This window comes from Danio rerio, chromosome 23 (genome assembly GCF_049306965.1).
Source record: "Danio rerio strain Tuebingen ecotype United States chromosome 23, GRCz12tu, whole genome shotgun sequence".
NCBI classification, from domain to species: Eukaryota; Metazoa; Chordata; class Actinopteri; order Cypriniformes; family Danionidae; genus Danio; species Danio rerio.
This window is the reverse complement of record NC_133198.1, coordinates 7,878,149-7,902,708: the sequence shown is the minus strand read 5'-3', so window position 1 is coordinate 7,902,708 and position 24,560 is coordinate 7,878,149. Positions and strand designations below refer to the sequence as shown.

At 37.0% G+C, this 24,560-nt stretch overlaps 1 protein-coding gene across 27 annotated transcripts in view; it reads left to right on the top strand.

Annotated features, from left to right (window-relative positions):
- The window catches only part of myt1b (myelin transcription factor 1b), a 211,737-nt gene that overhangs the window by 154,613 nt on the left and 32,564 nt on the right, over positions 1-24,560 (top strand). For 18 of the 27 annotated variants that reach the window (XM_068216863.2, XM_073939823.1, XM_073939820.1 and 15 more), the window contains 3 exons: positions 8,771-8,871; positions 15,115-15,169; positions 18,605-18,635. In XM_068216863.2, the coding sequence (XP_068072964.2) occupies positions 8,771-8,871; positions 15,115-15,169; positions 18,605-18,635 (187 nt within the window). Of the gene's footprint in view, positions 1-8,770; positions 8,872-14,607; positions 14,970-15,114; positions 15,170-18,604; positions 18,636-22,243; positions 22,307-24,560 lie in introns of those variants that run through there. The other 9 variants (XM_068216864.2, XM_068216861.2, XM_073939817.1 and 6 more) reach the window with 4 other exon arrangements.

Genomic DNA, 24,560 nt, shown 5'->3' with positions numbered 1-24,560 from the left:
AAATATGCTCATTTGGAGCTTTTTCATTGTAAATAAACAGTTAAATGGTCATTAATATGTTTTATTATTATTATTATTTACAAAAGAAAAAATAAATATATAAATTAGCAGCAAATACATTAGCAAACAGTTCAGCTTATTAAAATGAATGGCTGTTATACTGAAATTGAATCAAGCTATTAAATCTCATTAGCCGTTTTTTCACTGTATAACTTACACATTCTGATAAAAGAGCAACCAATGAATCTCTTATTTATTAAGATTTTTTTGTTTGATTACATTATATAAGAGGTGTCACTTTAAAAATGCACACATCTAACGTTATAATGAAAGCATTTCCTAACATTTTATGCTCATTTAAAACGAAACGAAAAAAAGAAACACCAAGATCGACATCTTTAGATATTATTATTATTAATTATGTGTATATGTCTGTTTATTTATGCACCCAAAAGCCAGACTTTTGCTCCGCTTTAAATCGCGTGTACAGAATCTGTTTGGGAAACAGCGTGTGTTTATCACTATGGAGCGCGTCAGCTGACAGTCATGCACCATTATATGACTGTTTTAAGAATTGCAGATGAAGGGGAGACGGCACCTGTAATGAAAAGGAAGGGGAATCGTGCAATTTTTATATTAATTTCAAAGTGTTTTCGTGCCTAAACAAAGCGAAAGCACAGAACAGACTCACATTTATGAGCAAGGGGCGGCCCCTGGTGGTTTGGCGGTATGAGTTGTGTATAGTAAGGGTTAGCTCTTTAATGTTTCTCGCCACCCTTCAGAGAAACACTGAAAATACGGAATACGGTAAAATACCTTTACAGGATGATAGCAGGATAGAACTGTGAAATACGGGAGAATCCCGGGAAAAACAGGAGTGTTGACAGGTATGGCTCAAATAGGAAAATTATCAAAACTCTTCTGATCTGATTTAATGATCTATAAGCTTAGTTAAAAGTGCTCCAACCAGAACCAGAGATCGACCTAATGGATTTAAAAATGGTAAAACTGAACTGTTTAACATAGGAGAGTTGTGAAATTAGCCTATTTTTTAGTACAAGGTATATCTAAGAATCCTTTAGGCAATTTCAATTTATTTTTAGGACGTTTTAAAGACCTTCTCAGAATACTTTAATACCTCATCGCCACTTCAAGTTCTAATCAGTATCAAGCCTTTAACTTAATAAACAGTGGTTAATAAACAGTTGTAGTTAAATAAATGAACGGAGCACAGCCATGCAACAGAACTCAGATAAGCTCAGAAAAAACAAAGCTTAAAAGAATAAATCATGCAGTTGTTTTCAGCAACAGGCATCAGCCACTATTTAAACTCGTCTTACTCCAACCAGGAGTACGCAAGCTTACATTTTGCTATTTTGGCGTCTGTTTCTCCATATGGTTTTGCTACATGTAGAGAGTGTCACATCACCTTCTTGCGATTGTCGCAAATTACGTGACATCACCCGGATGGAGGAGCTTGGCTGGACGAGCCCTGGCCCAAACCAATCGCGTGGATTGAGCATGCCGTTGTTAATATTAGGAGGAAAATAAATATATTTACGCTTTTTTGGAGTCAAACACTTTGGATGATGCTTGAACAAAATTTAAGACCTCGTAAAAAATGTGATTAAGACTTTTTAATACATTTTAGGGCCTTAATTTTCTCATAATTGATTTATTAACTTTTAATACTTTTTAAGACCCCGCAGACACCCTGTAGTATGATTGGAAAAAGTGGAGGGTGAGTAAATGGGTAAAATTTGTGGGTGAACTGCCCCTTTAAACATAATTTGGCATGTTTATATATATATATATATATATATATATATATATATATATATATATATATATATATATATATATATATATATATATATATATATACAGTAGATATCAGAATTGTTATCCCCCCTTTCTTTCTCTTCTAAATATGGATATTTTCACAGTATGTCTGATAATATTTTTTTCTTCTAAAGAAAGTCTTATTTGTTTTATTTCGGCTAGACTAAAAGCAGTTTTAATTAAAAAAAAAAAAAACATTTTAAGGCCAAAATTATTAGCCCCTTTAAGCTATATAATTTTTCGATTGTCTACAGAACAAACCATCGGTATACAATAACTTGCCTAATTACCCTAACCTGCCTAGTTAACCTGATTAACCTAGTTAAGCCTTTAAATGTCACTTTAAGCTGTATAGAAGTGTCTTGAAAAATATCTAGTAAAATATTTTTTACTGTCATCATGACAAAGATAAAATAAATCAGAGATTAGAGATGAATTAGTAAAACTATTATGTTCAGAAACGTGTTCAAAAAATCTGCTTTCCGTTAAACAGAAATTGCGGAAAAAATAAACAGGGGGGCTAATAATTCTGACTTCAACTGTATAAATAATAATAATAATAATAATTACTTTTGCGCACGTCTCACCAGCCAGCATCATTCTTTCCCCTTTGCTCTTGTTAAGAGCTCTCCGTTTATTCTCTAATCACAAAGTTGAAGTGAAATCCTGCTTAACCGGAGCTGAGAGTGCAGATGTGTCACCCGTGGATTACGGTGAAGGCATCCATCGCTATTTAATCTAAACTATGGATTTAAGTCTGTCTCAAAAGCATAACTATGATGGATTTCAGCCACATGACATGATTTTCTTGATTTGTTTACACTCATCTCCGTCTCCTTTGACTGTCTAGCTGTAGCAGAACTATCACAGATCATTCATTAATCTCTTGTTCCTCTTGCGGTGTAACACTTTAAAGCAAACCGTCTCTCTAACCTGTGTGTAAATGATGAGCTGTTGGGCTTTATGAATGTTCAGAATGAGTGGCACCTGAGCCGGCGAGGTATTACAGAGCCCAGAGGATGGATTAATGGGGCCGTGGCATTTCAGAAGGCCCCGAAAATGTGGAGTCGGCTCTACGGCCCCAGTTTATGGTGAGATTTTAAAGAGCCCTTTGCGCCTCGCAGTTCTGTTTATTTGGCTTGAAATTTGTAGAATGAGAGAAAGCGAGAGCGTTGAGGGGGGAAGGATGCACAGTAGTGCTGTTGTAGTCACTTTTTAGAAGAGGCCTGAAAGTTGATAAATAAGCGTTTTGTTCGTGTCTGCGTGGGAGTGTGTGTGTGTGTGTGTGTGTAAGGGGCATTGGAAATGCTTTTACTGACAATGCCCTACAGCTTTCTAACTCTGATGACTGGCATCCTGCCTGTCTTTTTCTGGGTTATTGCTGCTGCACAGAGTTTTAGGAGGCAAATCAGATCTGCCTGCTTTGTTTATTTTGTGCTTGCTAAGAGAGAAGGGCAGATGTTAGAGCGGGAAATGAGAGAGAGAGAGAGAGACATGTTTAAAGGCTCTTCTTTTACTGACAGCAAACTCTTTCTCTTTCGCTCTCCTGCTCTTTAACTCTCTCTGAGAGCGCGAGGTGAGTTTTCCTGGCCTAAAAGAACAGATGGAAGCCTCCTTTAAAGAAAGAAAGCGCCAGATTGAGATGAAGGTAAAGGAAATAAAATAAAATGAGGACAGAAAAGAGCGGAGATGAGGCAAAATGAGGAAGGCATTTGTATGGAGTCAATCTACAGCCATATACTTGCAAAATAAAAGAAAGTTTAGCAAATAAAAAATCAAGTATTGAGCAAAAAAAAATAATTGAAATAAATGAATAAATGCAAATCTTCTAAAATCGCAAAGCGAAAATAAATTTTTGAGAAATAAAATTTGTTTTGATAAGAACTACAAAGGGAAATTTAAGTTTTGAAAAATAAAAGAAATTTTGCAAACAAAGAACTGCAAATAAAAAACTAAAATATTTGCAAAACATTTTTTATAGAATTACCTTTACAAAAACCATCCAGTCAATTGCAATGCTCATTTTGATCTGCTTTTTAGTCAACCGTGAGTTTGCGATGCTATTTTCAATTTGCACCTCAGGTTTCAGCACGTTTCACTTTGTCGCCCTGATTTGACAAGGGGGCGGAGTCAAGGGAACTTGGGCATTTATGGCAGGCCCAAACCTACTGGACTGTGAGACTACCTTGCTGATACTGTGTCTCCAGGTGATGACGTGGCTAAATGGAGGCAGGTCCGGGCTATAAATACGTTTTGCAAATATATATAGTTTTTCTTTTTAAATTGCAAACATTTGAGTTTGTTTGCACTGCGTGATTGTTATTTGCTGTTCTTTTTTTTTTGTTTGTTTTGTTTGCAAATTTCATTTTTATTTCTCAAAACCTAATTTTCCCTTTGCTGTTTTTTATTTTTGTTAGCAAAATACATTTTTGCTTTGCAATTTTCGGAGATTTGCATTTATTTATTTTTTGCTCAATACTTTCTCTTATGGCCCTAGATTGACTCCATACGTATGTTTCTTACCTTTCAAACCAAAATAAAACAATATACCAAAACTGAACATTCTTATGAAGTTGGTGGTTCTTATGATCAAAGAAGTGGAGATAACGGGAGATGAAAGGGATAATGGCATCTGTTTTGTAAGTGTTTTGGTTTATGGTTAGATTGCAACATGAACAAAATTTTGGTGAAAGAAAAAAAATGTTAAATAAGTTAATAAAACAAAACAAAAAATACAGGTAGTTTCTAAAAACAAAAAAAGTTTTTGTATACATTAGTACTGAAAAAATGACCAAAAAAGTTATAAAACAACATTTGACAATTATTTATAAAAATTATATAATATTTCACATCGCCATGCTGAAAAAAGTTAACTAAAGTACTAAACTAAAATAAAAAAACTTACATATAACACATGACAAACACACAACTGAACACTATAGTTATTAAACATAATAGTTAAAGTATAAAATTCTATAATATATCATTTCTGTAAATGCAAAAACTACACTATCAAATATAACTATTCAATTTTTAAAGCTTACAAAAGGAATATAAGACTATAAGAATATGTTTATAGTCTGAGGTAGGGATAAACCGATAAACAATATTATATCGAATCACGATAAAATCAATGACAATGATAAGTCAATGACAATGATAAGCAGAGGACTTTTTTACTCTATAACAATCTTAGAGCCAATCACACAGCAGAAATAAGCAAAGTGTGTTGATATTAAGAGATGTATTGAATTTTCGGACCCCTATATGTTTCCGGCTGAAAATATGTTATGCCATTTGGTGAACCTTCTAACTTTTGTGGCTTTAGTTATTGTTGGGGTACTCTTTTAAATCTGGAAGCACTAACAACTTATATCAAAATATCCATGGTTATCGTTTAATATGGAAAACAATTATCGAGATTACATCGCCCAGACCTAGTTTGTGGTATTGTTGACTTTTAAACAGAAGTCTCAGCTGTGAGATTTCACAAACAATGGCTGCTCTGTGCTTACTGATGAACGTAACGATTAGTTTAATACAACCTACGCTTGATAGCACCGGGAGAATTCATTAAATATTTTTTTGCATGAGATTTTATTGGGATCCTCTTTTATCATTTTATCACTCACGTCTATCACATGTGTGCTGGATGGGGGAGGTGAGAGGTGGGATGGAGAATGGCTTTATGGAGAGATGGACTATTACCCTGATGAAAAAAAAAAGAAAGAGGAGGGAGAAAAAAAAAATCAGATTTATGGTTGATTCATTATTTACTGACCAAATTCCCTCCCCCAACACACTCTTGTCTTTGTGACCCCTCCTCTCTCCTGCACTCCTGACTGCTAAAAGCTCAATAAAAATGCACAAATGTGATTGATTCTAATAGCAGACTGACAGAGCTTCCAGCTGGGGTGCTTTAGCATGCATATGTATGCACGTATGTGCGAATGTGAGCTTTTTTTTTCAAGTTCTCTCTTCTCTCTTTAATTAGAAGTGCAGGGGTCACATGTGTAAAAGGCACAGCCCCCATCATGACCTGTCAAACTGTCACTTCACGCATACCATGCGCACCTTTCAGTCAACACATAAACACACCGTATATGTGCTGTCAGTGTGTTCTATTAGTTAATGCATTTAAGCTCTAAGATAAATGTCACTTTTTATTTCTTTATTTTTGGTGTATATGTAGGTCAGTGACACTTTTTGCAAATTAATTTGACTAGAAATACGTTAAGAACACGAATTTTTTTGTTTGTGTTTTGTTTGTGTTTTTGCACAACATGAAAACAGAAAATAATAAATAATAACTGTTCTGATTTCATTCATTCATTCAGTTTCTTTTTGGCTTGGTCTATTTATTAATCTGGGGTCGCCACAGTGGAATGAACCACCAACTTATTCAGCATATGTTTTACGCAGTGGATGCCCTTCCACCCACAACCCATCACTCATTTTGCACACATACACTATAGACAATTTAGCTTACCCAATTCACCTATAGCACATGTCTTTGGACTTGTGGGGGAAACCGGAGCACCCGGAGGAAACCTGTGCAAACACGGAGAGAACATGCAACTCCTGCCTGGGCTCAAACCAACAACTTCTTGCTGTGAGGTGATTGTGCTACCAACTTCGTCATCGTGCTGCCCTGTTGTGATATAATAATGATACACTTTTAATTAGTCATTTAGCATATTTTATTATTACTTTTTCAAATGAGTATATATATTTGTGCATTATGATGTATGGAAGAAATTAAGACACCACTTGCAAATTATCTTACTGTATATAGGTAATCTTGCTGTATTATTTTATTCAATAATGACATTTTCTACAGATTTCAAACTAAACAGTGTAATCTAGAGCATAAATTGAGAATTGATCAAAATAATAAATGTTTTCATCAATAATGTTTATAAAAAATAATGTTTATTCCACCTGATGTACGTTTTATTAAGGATTGGTATTTCCTTGTCTCAAAAGGAATATAGAAGTACTTAAGTTTTTTTTTTGTTTGTTTGTTTAAACTTCCCTTCAAAAGCATATTAAAACTAGGGAATGCACTGTTATAGACTTTTAGGCCGATATCGATAACCGATAACTCTTTAGATTTGGAGGCCGATAACCGATATACATACACCGATAAATATAAATATTTAAAAATGTTATATTTTCATACAGTGAACAACTGACTTTATTAACAACAACTTCATAAAAGTCTGAACTGTTCTTAGAATAGCCTACTTAAAGCAAAAATAAATAAATAAATAAGATTTAAAATTGCAAGGTGATTCTATAGACCTATATTCACGATTTCACATGAATCAAAATGCCAAAACTAATTTATTTCCTTTTCTTCATACCAAATTCACAAGCAACTTGACTGTTGCATAAACAATAATAGGTTAAATAAAAATAAAAAAGTAGGATTTAATAAGCAAACAAGTCAAACAAATATATTTGAAATTAAATGAAATCGAAAATGGGCATCCTGGTGGCACAGTGGGTAGCACAAATGCCTCACAGCAAGAAAGTCGCTGGTTTGAGCCTCGGCTGGGTCAGTTGGTGTTTCTGTGTGGAGTTTGCATGTTCTGCCCGTGTTTGCTTGGGTTTCCTCTGGGTGCTCCGGTTTCCCCCACAAGTCCAAACACATGCGCTATAGGTGAATTGAATAAGCTAAATTGTCTGTTGTGTATGTGTGTGAATGAGAGTGTATGGGTGTTTCCAAGTGCTGGGTTGTGGCTGGAAGGGCATCCGCTGTGTAAAACCTATGCTGGATAAGTTGGCGGTTCATTTCGCTGTGGTGACCCCTGATTAATAAAGGGATTAAGCCAAATAGAATATGAATGAGTGAATGAAAACAAAAATGAAAGAACTAAGAACTGAAACCAACTGAAATGTTGGTTATGAATAAAACGTGTTACAGTAATGTACGATTGTTAGTCGCTGGGTCATTTCTTACACAAAAAGTTCTTTCATTTATACACATGTAATATTTTTCCTGAGGCAATTTAAACCAAAATACATGATCTCTATAAAACATATCTACAATGATAAGGAACATGGTTACTTACTGAGTTATTAACGAACAGCAATACCACACAAAACTTTCTGGGAATAGACTTATAGTGCACAGGACAAGTTTGACCCACGCATGTGTAAGGCACGCAGTAAAATTTGTAATCTATCAGCTTAAAGACATCGGCCTATTTTTGATATCGGACTGGTAACATTAAAAATAGCATTTATCTGCCAATATCGAAATGGCCGCTGATATGTTGTGCATCCCTAATTAAAACAAATATGAAAACATGCAGTATTTTCTCATTCATTCATTTATTTTATTTTCAGCTTAGTCCTTTTATTAATCAGAGGTAGTCACAGCAGAATGAACCGCCAACTTGTTCAGCATATGTTTTACACAACAGATGCCCTTCCAGCTGGAACCCATCACTGGGAAACCCATACACTCCCATTCACACACATACACTATGGACAATTTAGCTTTTAAAGGATGCCAACTGACCCAGCCGAGGCTCGAACCAGCGACTCTTGGTGTCTTGGTGCTACCCATTGCGCCACCGTGACACCCCAGTATTTTCTCTTTTTTAAATTTTAAATACTTTGTTTATCTTTACTATTGCTGTACTTATACATCATCGCCCCATGCAGGTGTGTGTTTGTGCACTTGCGTGCCGCTGTTGGGATGTTTGTTGTGCTGAGGCTGCTGTATTCAGATGCAGGTGGACAGGTGATGAGATGATCTGGCCATTTCACTGCTGAATCAGTGCGTTACAGCGTCCTAACCCAACGCTTCTTTTACCCTCGCTCCGCAAAACTCCTCCAACTGCCAGCTTGGATGCTGACATGACATGTCTTTTTCCTTCATTTTCATTTTCTCTTTCTTTCTTTCTCCCTCAAACAGAAAATGAGTACCGGGGGAAACTCCTGAACCAGCGCTGGACGCGAGGAGACAAGATCAGCCGCTGCCGGCCCTCCCTCAGACTGCAGAGCCGACCAATCAAAGTGAGTCTCACCAGCCAAACGGCACGCACAAACACGGGCTTCAAGCCAAGCTGGCACAATTAGGGGCAAAAGAGGACTATACGTTTATGACATTCATCAGTTCTGTCTGTCAGCACACTGTGAAAGGAAGTCGGCGTTGTATTACCGCAATGTGCGCAGTTCATGCCAGCTTGACCTAGAATGGGTTTTTGGCAGAGCAAGCTAACCCCCCTCTGAATGAGCCGAGGTTTTTAAAGTGTCCTGCGTCCCGTAATTATGAAGAATCGGGCTGTTGGGCTCAACCTAATTTCATTTTTAGAGCTTTCTTGCATTATTTAGGAAAAACTGGAGAGGTTTGAAAGCGGGGATGTCCTTGAGCTGCTTTTGTTTGCTATCTTTCATCAACATAAAAGAAAGTCTCTCTCTCTCTTTCTCTCTCTCTCATGCTCTTTCCTCCCCCCTTTGCTTTTTTCTGCTTAGGTGTGTGTTTTTGCCTTTAAGTGGATGCGTCCCTTTTTCTCCTCATTCACTCTTTCCTCTTCATGCTTTTTATTTGGAACGGGCCACGTTTTCCACCCATCTATCTCTTTCACTTTTGCATTGGGAAATTCATTGGAAGAGATTTCTAATGGGGGCGCCGGGAAAGCGAGAGGGGGAGAGAGAGGGGGAAAAAAAAGCAAGAGAGTCTTCACTCTCTCCCGGGGACCCATAAATGTAGTTTTTTTCACTCTGATGGAAAGAGTTCATCTGAAGCGATTGATTTATCGATCTAATTTGAAATGTTTAAAGGGTTGCAGTTGCAGGCAGCGCTTTTAAGAGCATCCAATTAGATAATACCAAACTCCGACTGATCAGCGTCATCCAACTGTGTGCAAAGGAATCAGAGCCGAGCGGCTTATTCTCATGCTACCACATGCTCTTAAAAGAAAACACACACACACACACAAGAGAGACGAGAATCGAGCACAAACATAAACCTCTTTCGCTTGTCAGTCAGGCTGTTAACTTCACTCTCCTGATGGATGGCTCAGATCTCCGTGGTGACCGGATCGGCCTTCTTTAATTGGCCGATGTTTTCCGCAGGTAATTTTGGAGATGTCAGTAGTCCTGTCACTCCAGTGACGGTTGCCACGCCAGGCCTGGTTGCGTCCTTTTCTTGTAAATGTGAAAATGAATAAAAGCCTCATTTATGCGCACCGGAGGAGGAGGGGTGACCTTCTTTGTGAAGTCATTGCCCCCAGCCTGCAATTTACATAGAGCTGTCAGAAGAGCACGAAGGAGCGACTCCGTCCGCTTGTATGGAGAAGAGAGGGACACAATTAATAATGTAGCACACGGCCCGAAGGGATGCGTGGACGTTCTCGCTCTCTAAGCTGTAAAAAAAAAAATATGTAAATAAAAAAATAAAGAACTGTTGGCTTTATTTTAGCGCTTTCATTTTCCTGCCAATTTCTTCCTGTTCATTTCGATGTCCCTGTGCTCTTTTTCCAGTTCTCCCTCCTTCTCACAATCGCTCACTCATTTCTCCGCCAAGCACCGTAATTAAAAACGCCGGGGAAGGACAGGTTTGAAAACATTAAAAGGCCTTTTGAACGCTATTACGAAAGAAAGATGACACCGTCTTGCTCGTCACAAACACCTTCGCGTGCAGATTTAATGAGGCGGAATTTGAAATAAAAAAAAGAAATGCGCTCACCTATTGGAAAGAGATGCGTAGCTATGGTTACACAAACATGAAAGCGGTGCGGGCTCCCTTACGGCCTGTTTGATTCATGTGTTGACACTGAGGAGATGCCAGTGAAAGACTAGGGGAAGCTACAGTGGGGAAAGAATAAAACGGCACGCATCTGCCCCTGGCTTTTGTGCCTTGGGGTCAGAGTGGTCACAAAGCTAGTTTGGGAGATACAGAGAGGGCATAGAAGACTCGCAGATGGGCCAACCCGTACAAACACAACGCTCAGTGTTTGTGTCCGCCGTCTCCCCGGGGCTTTTTGATCATCTCTGTGAGAAAACTTTCCTCTCAGGGTTGAGCTCCGAGTATCGGCTCGCATAAAGCAGGCTTGTTGCTTGAACATGTGCGTGCTTACGATCAAACCACCCCTGGGAGAGGAAGAGAGACTGTCTGTGCACCTGTCTGTCCGGATACACTCACACATACAGCCGAGTTCCATCGGCAAACTCCCTCAAATCAAACACAACACACTCATTATCCGCCCGTGCTGAAAAGTCGGCAATCAACAGGAAGTGGCACTGCCAGAGAGAGTGTGCAGGGATAGAAAAGCAAGAGAAAAGGAGCGTGTGAAAGAGAAACTCCTCTGTGGAAGTGCAGTGTGCCCTTGCCAGCTCCAGCGCTGTATTAAAGGCGGCAGCTGGGAGCAGGGTGAGCAGCGCTCGCAGAGGGTCAAAAGGAGAGAGTTTCGTGGATTTTCAAGGATTCCGTTCCATTTAAATCGCAGTAAAGTAATCAAAGCTAATGGCGCCATTGTGCCGCCAGAAAAGATCCAATGGCTTTACAGTGAGCAGACTTGCCTGCGTCTCTCTCTCTCCCTGTGTGTGTGTGTGTGAACGAGATTGAGAGGGATTGACACCTGCTCCTTTTGTGCCAGAAAGCGCAGCGAGCGTAGCGATTGGGGACTCTGTGCGGGAGGAATTACAGTGATTCTGAGTGCCCGTGTTTGTATTATTTCTATCGCTGTGGTTAATATTGCTATTGTAATTACCACTCGAGCTTGCCATGGGGCCGTGAACGCAAATGGGCTCCTCCGGCAGATGCCATGCACTGCTGTTTCACTCTGTGTCCATCCAATCAGATTGATTGTTTAGGGCCTGTAAATTAAAGCTGATGAGGGGGAAGAAGTCACTCCAGAATGTACTGGTTTCACGGTTATTTTTGTTTGTATATCATTTCTCTTTATCTGTTAGTCACTTTGTCTGCTCTCCTTCTATATATCAGATTCAGGCCCTGTTTACACTAGTGCATTTTAGTTTTAAACGGTCGTTTTAGAATGAAAACGATCCACGTCCACAGTAGCGTTTCACCTAGCGTTTCTGAACAGCTCTCCATCTACACCAAACCACTAAAAACACACATCACGTGACCATAAACACAAACACTGGTATGCGCTGCAGCCTATCTAGCCAGATGAGAGCTGTGCTTGTCGGAGTGTTCATCAAGGATCTAACGCTGGATCTAAACTCACTATATTTGCTAAACGTGATCTTGTTGTCTTTATCTAACAACATATTCCCCAACTTACTTGATCTTGGGTAGCGTGTTTTGGCTGAGCGTGAAGATAAGTTAACAATTAATGGAATCACGTACATTCTGTATATTGACTGATCGGTTGCCTTAATTTCCTATAATGTATAAACTTATTGTAGGTTATACTTTTATAATGGCCATTATTGATTAATAATTCAATTCAATTCAATTCAATTCAGCTTTATTTGTATAGCGCTTTTACAATGTAGATTGTGTCAAAGCAGCTTCACATAAATGGTCATAGTAATTGGAACAGTGTGGTTCAGGTTTTAGTGTTTAAGTTCAGTTCAGTTCAGTTTAGCTCTGTTCAGTGTGATTTAATCATTACTGAGAGTTCAAACACTGAAGAGCAAATTCAACGATAAATAAAACTGATATTCAGCAAGAGAGGGCATGTTTCGTATTTTTAATGAGAATGAAAAGAGGCAGGAATGTTATAGGCTCCGTTTTTTTTTTATAAATACAGTGAAGATGCGCTCATATATGCAGCACACTGCCTTAACATTTTTGTTGTCTGTTAAGTTGTTAATATCAAAATGAAAACAGCAGTTCCATATCATGTTTTCATTTTATTGTGAAACAACGTATCCAGGATGATGTAAATGAGTTTATAAAGTACACTGTTCCCATTGAAGATTTACCGCCATGTCCTTGGGAGTCTGTTTTCCATATCAAACTTGCAAAGTCTGAATTTACAAGGAGAGGATGCAGGGCTGAACTGTGTGTATGATACTTAACATTGAGGGAAAAGCCCCAATCAGAGAGGCGAATGTCGGCAGCCCTGCCTGTTTTCAGATGTCTCCGTTTTCCACCATGTAAACAGCGAGTTTTGATGAATTTAATCCGCTTAAGATCATAATCGAACTAAACAGAAATCAAATAAAGACATTTTAGTCGCAATATTGAAGTGCAGTACAGACATGTAAACTATTACCGTTGTGCAGGATTTTCACTGAATTTTGTGACAGGATATTCCATACACACTGGGGAAGCAATAGTTGTTGTAAAAAAAGTAACGTCCAGTTATCCTCTCACGGTTTGGAGCACCCTTTGATCCGCGGTTCAGAATAAGCATTATTAATATTGGTTTGTTTATAAAAACAACTGCAACTGCCTTTGTACGCTTTCAATTACCTGGACACAAAAACATAACAAATGCCATTTTTTGTTGTTGCAAAGACAATCAGTGGTCATGAACAGGCGGATCGAGGTCCGTTTCCAGACCCAGAAGCGTCCCATACAGTCGTGGAAATACAGCAGGTCTGTTACTTCAGTCCTGCTCCTTCTGTGTGTTTATCCGCATCAGGTGTGCACCCGATCACTCCTGCTATTCACTCTGTTTTACTGCTGTCTACTAAATTTCTTAGAAGTTTTCTTCAGTTTTCTTATCGACTGACTGTTCCCGCTGAATTATGAGAGAAGAGCCAAACGCTTTCTCTTTGCTTAAGTTTCAATCACTACGATGGTGCTAAGTGTAATGGAGCTCTCTGGAATCATAATAAAATCATTTAAAAAATGATTTTTTTCCTTCATATAGCAAGCATAATGTAAACAAAACTAATCAATCCTTTAAAAGTGCTCAATTATTAAGATGTGTTGACAATTATTATCTGCAGAATTGGTTGAGACTGTTGAGTCAAGATGTAAAATAGAAAAGGGGTAAATTTAAGCTTATTGTCTTAAGCAATTTATTTGAACAATTTAAAAAATGCCATACTTTTATCATTATTATTCTTATTGATCTTTGAATTGTTCTGTACTGTATTCATTTTTTCTAAGCATAGCACAAACCATACTGAAACCACGACCCTAAAACCTTGATACATACCGAATCGTGAGTATATTGAACCATTGCACCCATAATACACACACAGCTGTTTGACAGTATTCTCTGCACATACAAAGTCAGTAAATGACCACAGACAACTGCATCAAGAAATGATCAAGATGTTTTTTTTTTCCAATAATGGTATCAAATTCCACTAAAACTACCCTCTTCCAGCAGTTCATACTCACATCCATAATCTTGTTTGTCATGGAGGGCATTCATGAAATGTGCCTGAACAAAATTGAAAGTGCCAAACTGCAGTTAAAGTCAACAAATTAAAAACGAAACTCTAGAGGAATTTCGAAATTTCATGAAACTCTAGAGGAAATGTGGATAGTGTGGTGACGCAATGACGTTAATCGAATTCAATGCAATCTTACGCCAATTCGGAACTTTTTGACTTGGGGTCATACGATCTAATTCGTACAATTTAGTATGATTTGCTCATTACCCAATTACGGTTGGGGTTAGGTGCCACGCCTCCTTTTTAAAATCGTGCGTTTTCGTATGACTAAACTCCTAAGAAACGTAAAATACTTACGTTTCCTCGTGAAATCAGGCTGATCGGATTATGTGCAATAAGATGTAAAACAGGATCATTTAAAAGGAACATTCAAAAAGGAACTCATATAAACACCTTAATCATATCATTGTCTTATTCAGATTGGGGCAAATAATTTGATTACTGATGTTCATGTAAACATAGTCAATGTCTGCTTAACCACCCCAACTATCACATGAAAACGTACTTATTTTATATATTGTCATAAAAGTGGCAAATATTTGTAGGAATTAATACAATTTGCATGGAAATGTTTGATATTTGAAAGGAGACATGCCCAAACCAAACCCCTAACCCTATCACTGGGCGATAAGCAAACTGTACTAAAACATAGGAATAAGGTTGTAGATATCAATACGAATTGGCCATTAAATCAAAGATTTACAAATTGCATTGGCTTTCTCCATCTCTCTGTTCATCTATCATTCTCTCATAGCGTTTGCAGTATAAAAGGAAAGATGATCTCAGTGAGTATTTACAGTATGAATGTGTGCTTTTTATATATTATTCATGACTTCTCATTAATCTGAATGTATGGTGAGTCTCTGTGACCCTGAGTTAGCTTGTGTGTATATCGCTGTAGTCTTGACTCTCTTCATTTCTCCCTGACAGATGAGTTTGGATACTGATGACAAGCGCACTCGCACACGGTCCAAAGCAGGAAGAGGTCAGTGAACTTCAGCTTTCTCTCTCTCTCAGCTCTTTCTCTTCGTCTCTCACCAACTCATTTCTTTCACTGGTCAGCTGAGCATGTCTTATATGTTCGCTCTAGGCATATCTAATATTTTAGCTTCTCTGAAATAATCCTACTCTTGAAGTCTCTGGAGGTCCTTTTGCAAGAAATCCTTTTTGCTGTGTAGCCATCAGTGAGTTTAAACAGAGCTCTTTTGAGAGAGAGCAAACGCAGAGTCGAAAGTTAAAGAAATGCTTTGAAATGTTACAGTTTTATATGCATGAGCAGATTAAGCAAGCGTTTGTTTTTAGAGGAATGATCTGGGTTCAGTTAAAGTTCAGCACTGTGGACACACTGTCAGTTACCACCATCAGCAATTCTGACTCATCCCTCAGCTTGTAAAAAATGTTAATAATATTACACATGCAATGAAAGTCTACAGGTTAAGGCATCCGGGAGGTTTAAAGCCATTTGATTTATTTCGGCCATACAAAATGGTGTTTTATTTGAGCTGTTAAGCTGTCTAAACCGTCCTTTTAGCAGAAGGGCTTCTGTAGTCAGATGGATATCTGGTTATGAATTATTAATTTATGCAGGTGGAGTTTCGATACAAAAGTCCTGTATTAGTGTTTTGAGAATGTGTGTATTGTGCTTTATAGCAGAGATGCCCAAAGTAGGGCCCGCGGACCGAAGTTGGCCCATTGTAACCTTTGATTTGGCCTACCATCCCATCTGAAAAGAGAATGGGGTGAATCCCTTTAAAAGAGATCATCATTTCTAATTTGACACAACCTCTTTGTTTGTTATTTTTATTCAAGCAAACTGAAATGAAATGTTGTAAATAAATCTGTAAACTATGTAAATAATGTCACTCGACGGATAAAGGACTATGCAGAAGACATTGAGCAAATCGAAGTGATAACTACAGTTGAAGTCAGAGTTATTAGCCCCCCTTTGTTTTTTTTAAATATTTCCCAAATGATGTTTAACAGAGCAAGGACATTCTCACAGTTTGTCTTATAATAATTTTTTTTTTCTTCTGGAGAAAGTCTTATTTGTTTTATTTGGGCAAGAATAAAAACATTTTTTTTTTATCTTTTAAACAAATTTTTAGCCCCTTTCAGCTATATTTTTTTCAATAGTCAACAAAACACACTTAATAACTTGCCTAATTACCTTAACCTGCCTAATTAATCTAATGAACCTAATTAAGCCTTTATATGTCACCTTAAGCTGTACAAAAGTGTCTTAAAAAATATCTTGTCAAATATTATTTACTGTCATCATGGCAAAGATCAAATAAATCAGTTATTAGAAATGAGTTATTAAAACTATTATGTTTAGAAATGTGTTGAAAAAAATTCCCTCCATTAAACAGAAATTGGGGAAAAAATAAACAGGGGGGCTAATAATTCATGGAGGCAAATAATTCTGACCTCAACTGTAGAATGTTAGAGTTATAAAGTAGAGAAAGTTATTCCTAAAACCTTTTACAATTCATTTATTGAAAGTATTTTGTCCTTTTCCTTTATTTGCTGGTTTTCCTCATTGTCCATGAAAAAACACAAACTTCAAGGCATCATTAACTTGTGCTCAAAGATTTTAGGAGTTCCCCTGCAAAGTCTTGCATACTATTACGAACAGCTGGTGTTGAGGATGGCACAAAAAATACTAGGAGACAGCACACACCCCTTAAAGAAATATTTTGAGTGGATGCCCCTTGGGCAACGTCTAAAGACAGTAAGATGTCCCACAAATCATAATAAATTTAATTTTTGACCGTAAAAAAATTCGGTTACGTATAAATTTAGTTAATCAATGAATTATTATTTATTATTATTTATTATTGTTATTGATTTTTTCGCAGTTTTTTGTTTGTGTACTTGATGTTAAGTGTCAGTGTTTATTGTGTTAAGTGTGTCATTCTTGTTATATGTGATGCACCACTATGTCTGAATGAATTGCCCCAAGGGGATTAAACTAAACTAAAGTAAACTAAACTAACTAGTGTACAGTAACTCCATGCTGTTATAAATTAGATGTTTTTTTATGTAATAAGTTCATAATAAAATATAAAAAATTGATGCTGTATCAGTTCATGTTTTCTAGTTTTTAAATATTATTAAATAAATTAGATATTTATTCATTCATTCATATTCTTTTCGGCTTAGTTCCTTTATTAATCAGGGGTTGCCACAGCGGAATGGACCGCCAACGTATCCAGCATGTGTTTTACGCAGCGGATGTCCTTCCACCTGCAACCCATTTTTGGGAAACATCCATACACACTTATTCACACTAATACACTACGGACAATTTAGCCTACCCAATTCACCTCTACCGCATATCTTGGACTGTGGGGGAAATTGGAGCACCCAGAGGAAACCCAAGCAAATGCAGGGAGGACATGCAAACTACACACAGAAACGCCAACTGACCCAGCCGAGGCTCGAACCAAAGACCTTCTATCTGTGAGGCGACAGCACTACCTACTGAGCCACTGCGTTGCACGGAAATTATTCATGGCAACTATATTTATCTTTGGTCTACTAGCCTCAGTCAAGTTTGGTTTTTGGCCCTTTATGAGAAAAAGTTTGGACACCCCTGACGTATTGAGCTTAGTTTTCAATGCGAACGTTCGCTCGTTTTTGCGATTCTTTTAGAGCTTCTGATTCAGTTGCCTATTAGACTAGGAATAATCAACAGCAGAAAACAATCAAACTACTTGCTCTACAAACAAGAGTGTTTATGACTATACAGACAAAGCAGAATAATATAATAAGAAAATATCAGTTTGTAGCATCAAGCATCAAAATGAGCTGTTTTCAACGTCTAAAAATGAATGGAAGTGAATGAGATTGAAAGTCTTGAGCCAAAAGATTCGCTCAAGCCCGAACAATAAGGTGAATAGTCTACTAATCTGGTACTAACCATTTTAAAGCAGATTAAAGTCATATTTATGCTTTTGTTTAATCAGTTATTTTAGTTTTAACGCATTAAACGCAGGACATTCTTTTAAAGCCAACACATTTCTTTGTTGCTTTGACCATTTTTATTGTTCTGAAATAAATTGATTAGAGAGAGCTTGCGTTTTTTTTTTTCTTAAACGTCTGCAGTTTTGCTCTGATTCCACCAGTAAACTCAACTGGGACAATTAATCATATTTTCGTGCTGATTCTTGCATATTGTACTTTTTTTCTCCATCATCAAGGCTTGATGCTTTGGCTGACTCAGGTGTTTATGTGTATGTATGTATATGTACTATGCGTGTGTGTGTGTGTGTGTATTCTTGGTAATGCAGTCATGAATGTTACTGCACACGGCCTCCTGGGGTCTTTATGTATTTGTGATTTATTGATTGTGGTTCTATGCAATTATTTTGTGGCTGTAGATTTATTTTTCTGCACCTGATTGTCTCTCTTTCTGCAGTTCCCTCTGAGATTGTTGGACAGGAGCTGAGGTAAAAAGAATTCTGCATTTTCATCTGCAGCGTTTTTGTTTGTCACGTTTTAAATCCATGTTTGATCATGTTTTTGGCTTTATTTGGTGCACAATGCATGTGCTTTACAAACAAACCCATTTAATGTTACAATCAACCTCATTTTCAATACTTATCAACACAATGACTGACGTCAGCACAAATCTACTAACTGTGAAGAGGCCACGGGTCATTTATGCATGATCATTTGGTCTTTTGAGTAATTGGTTCAGAGCTCCAGTATTTAGACCCAAATCTGTGTGTAAAGGATTTGAAAGCATCATATCCTCAGCTGGTGAACTCATTCTTCGCATTCTCCTCTCATGGTCAAGTGCGCTATGAAGTTTACAAGAGTGGTATTTATAACAGCATCAAACACACTCTCTAGTCGTCAGGGTCACTGAAGCTGTTCACGGCCGTTTTCTGTCACAGATCTTAAACAGAGCTCTCCTCAATAGACTGATGCTTTTATACTTGAGCAGAACAGAATTATAAATGCTTCAAGGCATGATATGACATGTACCTGGTTTAATATTTGCTATTGATATTTTTTTATCTTTTTTGTATAGGCGAAAGGCAGATATGGGTATTTAAGGATCAAAGCAGTTTTTAAACCATAGATTAGAATGCGTCATCGATTTTATTTTCACTCAGAAAATACTATCATACTTTTTTTGCCATCATTTGCTGAAGATATTGATTAAAATGTAATTCAGTGTAACAGTAGTTCATATAGCAATAACTGGTCAGCAGTGTTGGGTGTGATTACTTACAAAGTAACTAAATGTGATATTTAGATTACTTTTCTGCAGAAAAAAAGTAAAGTATAGGTATTACCTTTCATTTTTAGGAAATTTAACTAATAGTTACTTATAATGTGCTTGTCTTCGATACGGTAAATAAATTCAACAGTTCGAGATAAAACATTTCAGAGAAAACAGATTAATTGTGTTTATTTTTTTTAAGAAGGTTTCATTTTATCAGGATGATTAATCATGCTTAAGAAACAACTGAGTCAGACATTTATGTCAATATATCATAAATAGAAAGTTGTGTGTCATTGCTTAAAAAATGTTTTGTGTTTTGATGCATATAATGTTTATTATTCTTTTTTTTTACATTTCTTAAGCTAAAAGGTCCTGTTTGGCTCAAATTTAAAGTAGTACTACAAGTTTGTAGTAGTAATAAGTAATTAAGGGCTCTATTTTAGCGATCTAAGCACAAAGTCTAAAGCGCATGGCACAAAAGCATTAAGGACGTATCTGAATGCACTTTTGCTATTTTAAAGACGGAAAAATACAGTTTGCGGCCTGGCGCATGATCTAACAGGGTTGTGCTTATTCTCTTAATGAGTAATGGGTGTGTTTTGAGCATAACATGCATTAAACCAATCAGAGTCTCATCTCACATTCCCTTTAAGAGTCAGTCTATTTACATGGCGGAGTTTGTACAGTAAGTGGAAAAACTGAACAGTTCACTAGCAAGAAAACAGACCATCTGCAGCGAGAATAAAGAAAGAGCGTCCTCCATTCTGACTCTTTACTTTCTTTCTACTTTTACTCTTTACTCCTTTACTTTCGTGGAGTAAGGAAACGGTGGAAACACACTCCACTGAAGACATCCATTAGCCTACATCTTTAATTTAGTTTGTTAAGTGCAAAGATTTGTTCAAAACTGTTTCTTAATTCAGTTCTAATTTCCAACAAACGAATAAATGAACAATAATAATGAAGTGTGATCAATAATGAGTTATATCCAAACACACATCCTAGTCTTATGCCCTATATGGTGATTCATACATCTCCAAAACACGACAGGTGGACAAATCTAAGTTGTTTGGATTAAAACAAATATAAATATGCATATAATGAATAATATTGCTAACAATAATAACATTAAACAAAAGCAAATTGTCATGAATAAACTGGAAAAGCCCCCCGACATGATGGCATTGAGGTAGTGTTTTTTAGTAGTAGTAAATAATAATTTTTGTAACATTTTAATCCTTTTTTTTCATTTGTAAAGATATTTGTGTATTAAGCATTTGAACCTGCATAGGCACATAATTAACACACTCTGCGCTGGTCTTTAGACCAGGTTTTAATTTGTCTATTTCAGTTTCTCAAAATAGCATCTATAGCTATCTATTGTAGACCTGAACACCAATGAGTCCAAAAAGTGGCACAAATGGTTTTGCTATTTAAACAACATGGTGCAAAACGTGAAAATTAGGGATGCGCTGGTCTGAAAAGACTAACAAATCACGCCAAACACATCTTGCGTCTTATTGCGCCGGGTGTATGATAGAGCCCTGAGTCACTTTTCAGACACAGTAATTAAAAAAAGACATTTAAATACGTATTTAATTATGCAATTAGTGACTAATTACTTTTCTGAAGTAACTTACCCAATACTACTTAAAGGTGCAGTAGGTGATCTTCCACAATGCTAACAGCTTAGCGTAAATCTCTGAATCAAAGTCCCTCCCCTGCCGTCTAGAGCCACGCCTCCTTAAACCCTCTCTCGAGTGTTAAAAGCAACTAGTGCTCGTCCGGCGGCGTGCAAGCCAAACTGACATCCTATTTCACAGCGAATATTTAGAGCTGCATGGTAAACAATATAGGGAGAGACTAGGCGGAATAGCGCTATTTACTTGTGTTTTTTGTTAAACTAATTAAGATCTACATCATTGATGCTGTAAAAAGGTCCCTTATGAAACTGAAAATAGTCTTATCAATCTTTCATCGAAAGATTTAAGTAGCTGAACAACACTTCTGTGAAGATATAACCCATTTGTAGCAATAACATCTAACGTTACATCAGCTTTGCGTGAAGCTAAAACAGTATTAAAACAGAACATTACCCGTCTAAGAGAAATCCTTCAGCCATTGTGTCATACTTTCTCCAGCGTTCAAAGGTAACTCTAATATTGATTCAGGTTTTTGAAAAGTTAATAATTAAAAATACAAATAAATACATTTAAATAATTTACTGTAATTATTACTATTGGAATGTGAAGAGACTTTCATCCAGCACAACAAATGTTTCTGAAAACAATCACCTACTGCACCTTTAAAATTGTATGAGCTCCTAAACACTTACCGCTAGCTCAAAGCATTATCAAATGAGCCATTTGTGTGGAAGTTTGTGAATGATCATTGCTCCAGTGCATATGCATGGCCACAAAAACCATACATCATGATGCATAGACATTGCCAAACTACATGCGCATAAATAAATCAAATTTGAACCCCTGTGAGCTTGAAGATAAGATTTGGTTCAAATCTCGACTCCATTTGCGGGTAACAAACAAGAATGTCAATGAAACAAATTGACAAAATACCAGGGATTGCTGCAAAATGCGGAAGGGATTTCATGAAATGAAAGAAGGGCCGCAGCAGGAAACGTAAATCGATCACAGCTCCATCGTATTGACGAAGCAATTATTTTGCTAAATTTGAAAATCTATGTTTGTTTGTTTTATGCCGGCCGTGGAAAAGCGGCTCCTGATGAACTATTTAGCAAACAAGCGCAACAAAATCGCAAAAGCAACAAAAGCATCTCTAATTTGACCCCCTCTATCTGTTCAGCTGCCCCACTCCAGGATGCAATGGCACAGGCCATATCAGTGGCAAATATGCCCGACACAGAAGGTACGACAGATGACATGCCCGTGTGGTGCTTCGTAGCCCTTGATTCACCTCCCTCTGCGGACACGTAGCTTTTCCTGATCCCGACCGCCGTAGACTAGATCATCTTAATCTTCATCTCTTTCTCTGATAATGACAACCTCTCTCCCTCTCTCTGACTCTCCCTCTGCCTAATAGAGGTCTTTAGGCAGGGTATTGATTATTGGAAAGATATTACAGTTATGTTTATTTACACGTGTATACATTCAGGAAGCCATTTGAGAAGCTTCATGTTTATAGATCTATCTCCGCTGCCCCGTGCGATAGCGAGGCTTTCTAGGTGAAGGCTTTATTGAATTCCAGCCTCCACTGCTCCCTCCCTTCTCTCGCTCTCTCTGTTTCTTATTTTATTGTGGTATAATTAAGTGTTCCAGTCAACTGGCTTTGATTTATAAAGGCTTCTAGCCAGCACACTGCCCTCTACAGGTCAACATCCAACATCATTCCATTCCTCATCTGAGTTTGCATACACTCGTCACTCTTAAAAATAAAGGTTCCGCATTGGGATTGATGGTTTAACATCTGTGGAACTTTACATTTCACAAAAGGTTATTCAGATTGTAAATTGTTCTTCACTCTGAGAAATAAATGGTTCATTCTAGAATCATGGATGTCTGTGGTTTGTGGTGTTTGGCGTACCACAAATATGACCCTGGATCAAAAAAAACTAGCCTTATTTTGGAATAGCCAAAAATATCCTGTATGTTCAAAATTATCGATTTGACTTTTATGCCAAAAATCATTAGGATATTAGGTGAAAATCATGTTTCATGAAGATATTTTAAGTTTCTTACTAATATATAAAAAGCAAAAAAAAAAAAAAAGATTAGTAATATGCATTGTAAAAACTTAATTTAGAAAATTTAAATGTGATTTTCTCAGTATTTAGATTTTTTCAATTTCCAAATATTTGTATCTCTGCCATATAATGGGCCCGTTTCAGAAAGGAGGTTAAGTGAAAACTCTGAAATGAGAGAAACTCTGGGTTTTCCGTTTCAAAATGTTAGGTTTGTTAAACTCGAGAAAGCAGGGTAAGTCAAGCCTGTTTCTGAAAGAGAGGTAACTTTAACTCAGAGTCAGTTACCGTGGTAACTTACTCTGTGAATCTAACCTGGTCAGGAGCAGGTTTTATTCTCTAAACTCTGAGTTTCTGTCGGTCTCCTCCCCTTTTTTAAAGACAATGCGGTATTTCTCGTCTTAGCCTTGCATTTCCACCCACCCATTTTATTGCTCATTTTGGAGATGCACATAAAAACGATTGATGGAAACGTCATGATGCACATAACTTTTGAAAATTTGCATAAAAACACGCGCATAACAGAGAAGGATAAACTTTCATTCGATAAGAAAATATGCGCATAAACTACGATGGAAACACTTTTACTGAACAAATTCCAGTAGGCCTATACATTAAAAAAGGTTTTTAATAAGAGTTGATGATGAAAATGTGTGTGAATGGACAAACCAGCAGGCTGAGCACATTGTAAAACATCTTAAATGTTGTTTTGGTTATTCACTCTGAAATGCCTTAACCCTTTCAGAGCGAGCGTCTGATCTCCGCGTCTCATGGCTTCAAACGCCCCCACATGTTCATCGTGTGTCAGCATTGTCTTCAAAGATGCAAGTACATTTATTAAGTAAAGCAAAGATTGACGCAGCTTCTACTGCAGTAAATTCTGTTTTTAATGTTGATATTTGCCGCCAGTTAATCATGAAGTGGGGATTTTGTTCTCTTTGATTCGTTGGATGGAAATGCTGCTTTATTCGCACATCTTTTATGCGTTATTCCAGTTTTGCACATAAATTTAATTAATATATTTGAATGGAAACATAGCTATTAACTACATTTCAGTCACACAAAGAACAAAGTCACGTCCGAGAATGGCTTGTCCTTTTTTAATAAATAATTAGCTTAAATTCACTGACCTTCGACATGTACTGTTACTAGATGAATGGGATTATTATTCTTTCTAAAAACTATTGTTTAGTTCTGCTTACATTCTAAATGTCATATCAACCTCTATCACGTGAGCAATAAAAAAAACAGACACAGAAGTGCACTTTTAAATCTATTAAAACTGATCAATGTGTATAAAAGTGGGAACGCGTGTGCACACATAGCATTACTTGTTATATTATAAATATTTAAATACTTTAAATGTAAAATTGCGCATTAACTTGAGCTGTTTTCCCACTGTGTTTCTGTTTCACTGATGCA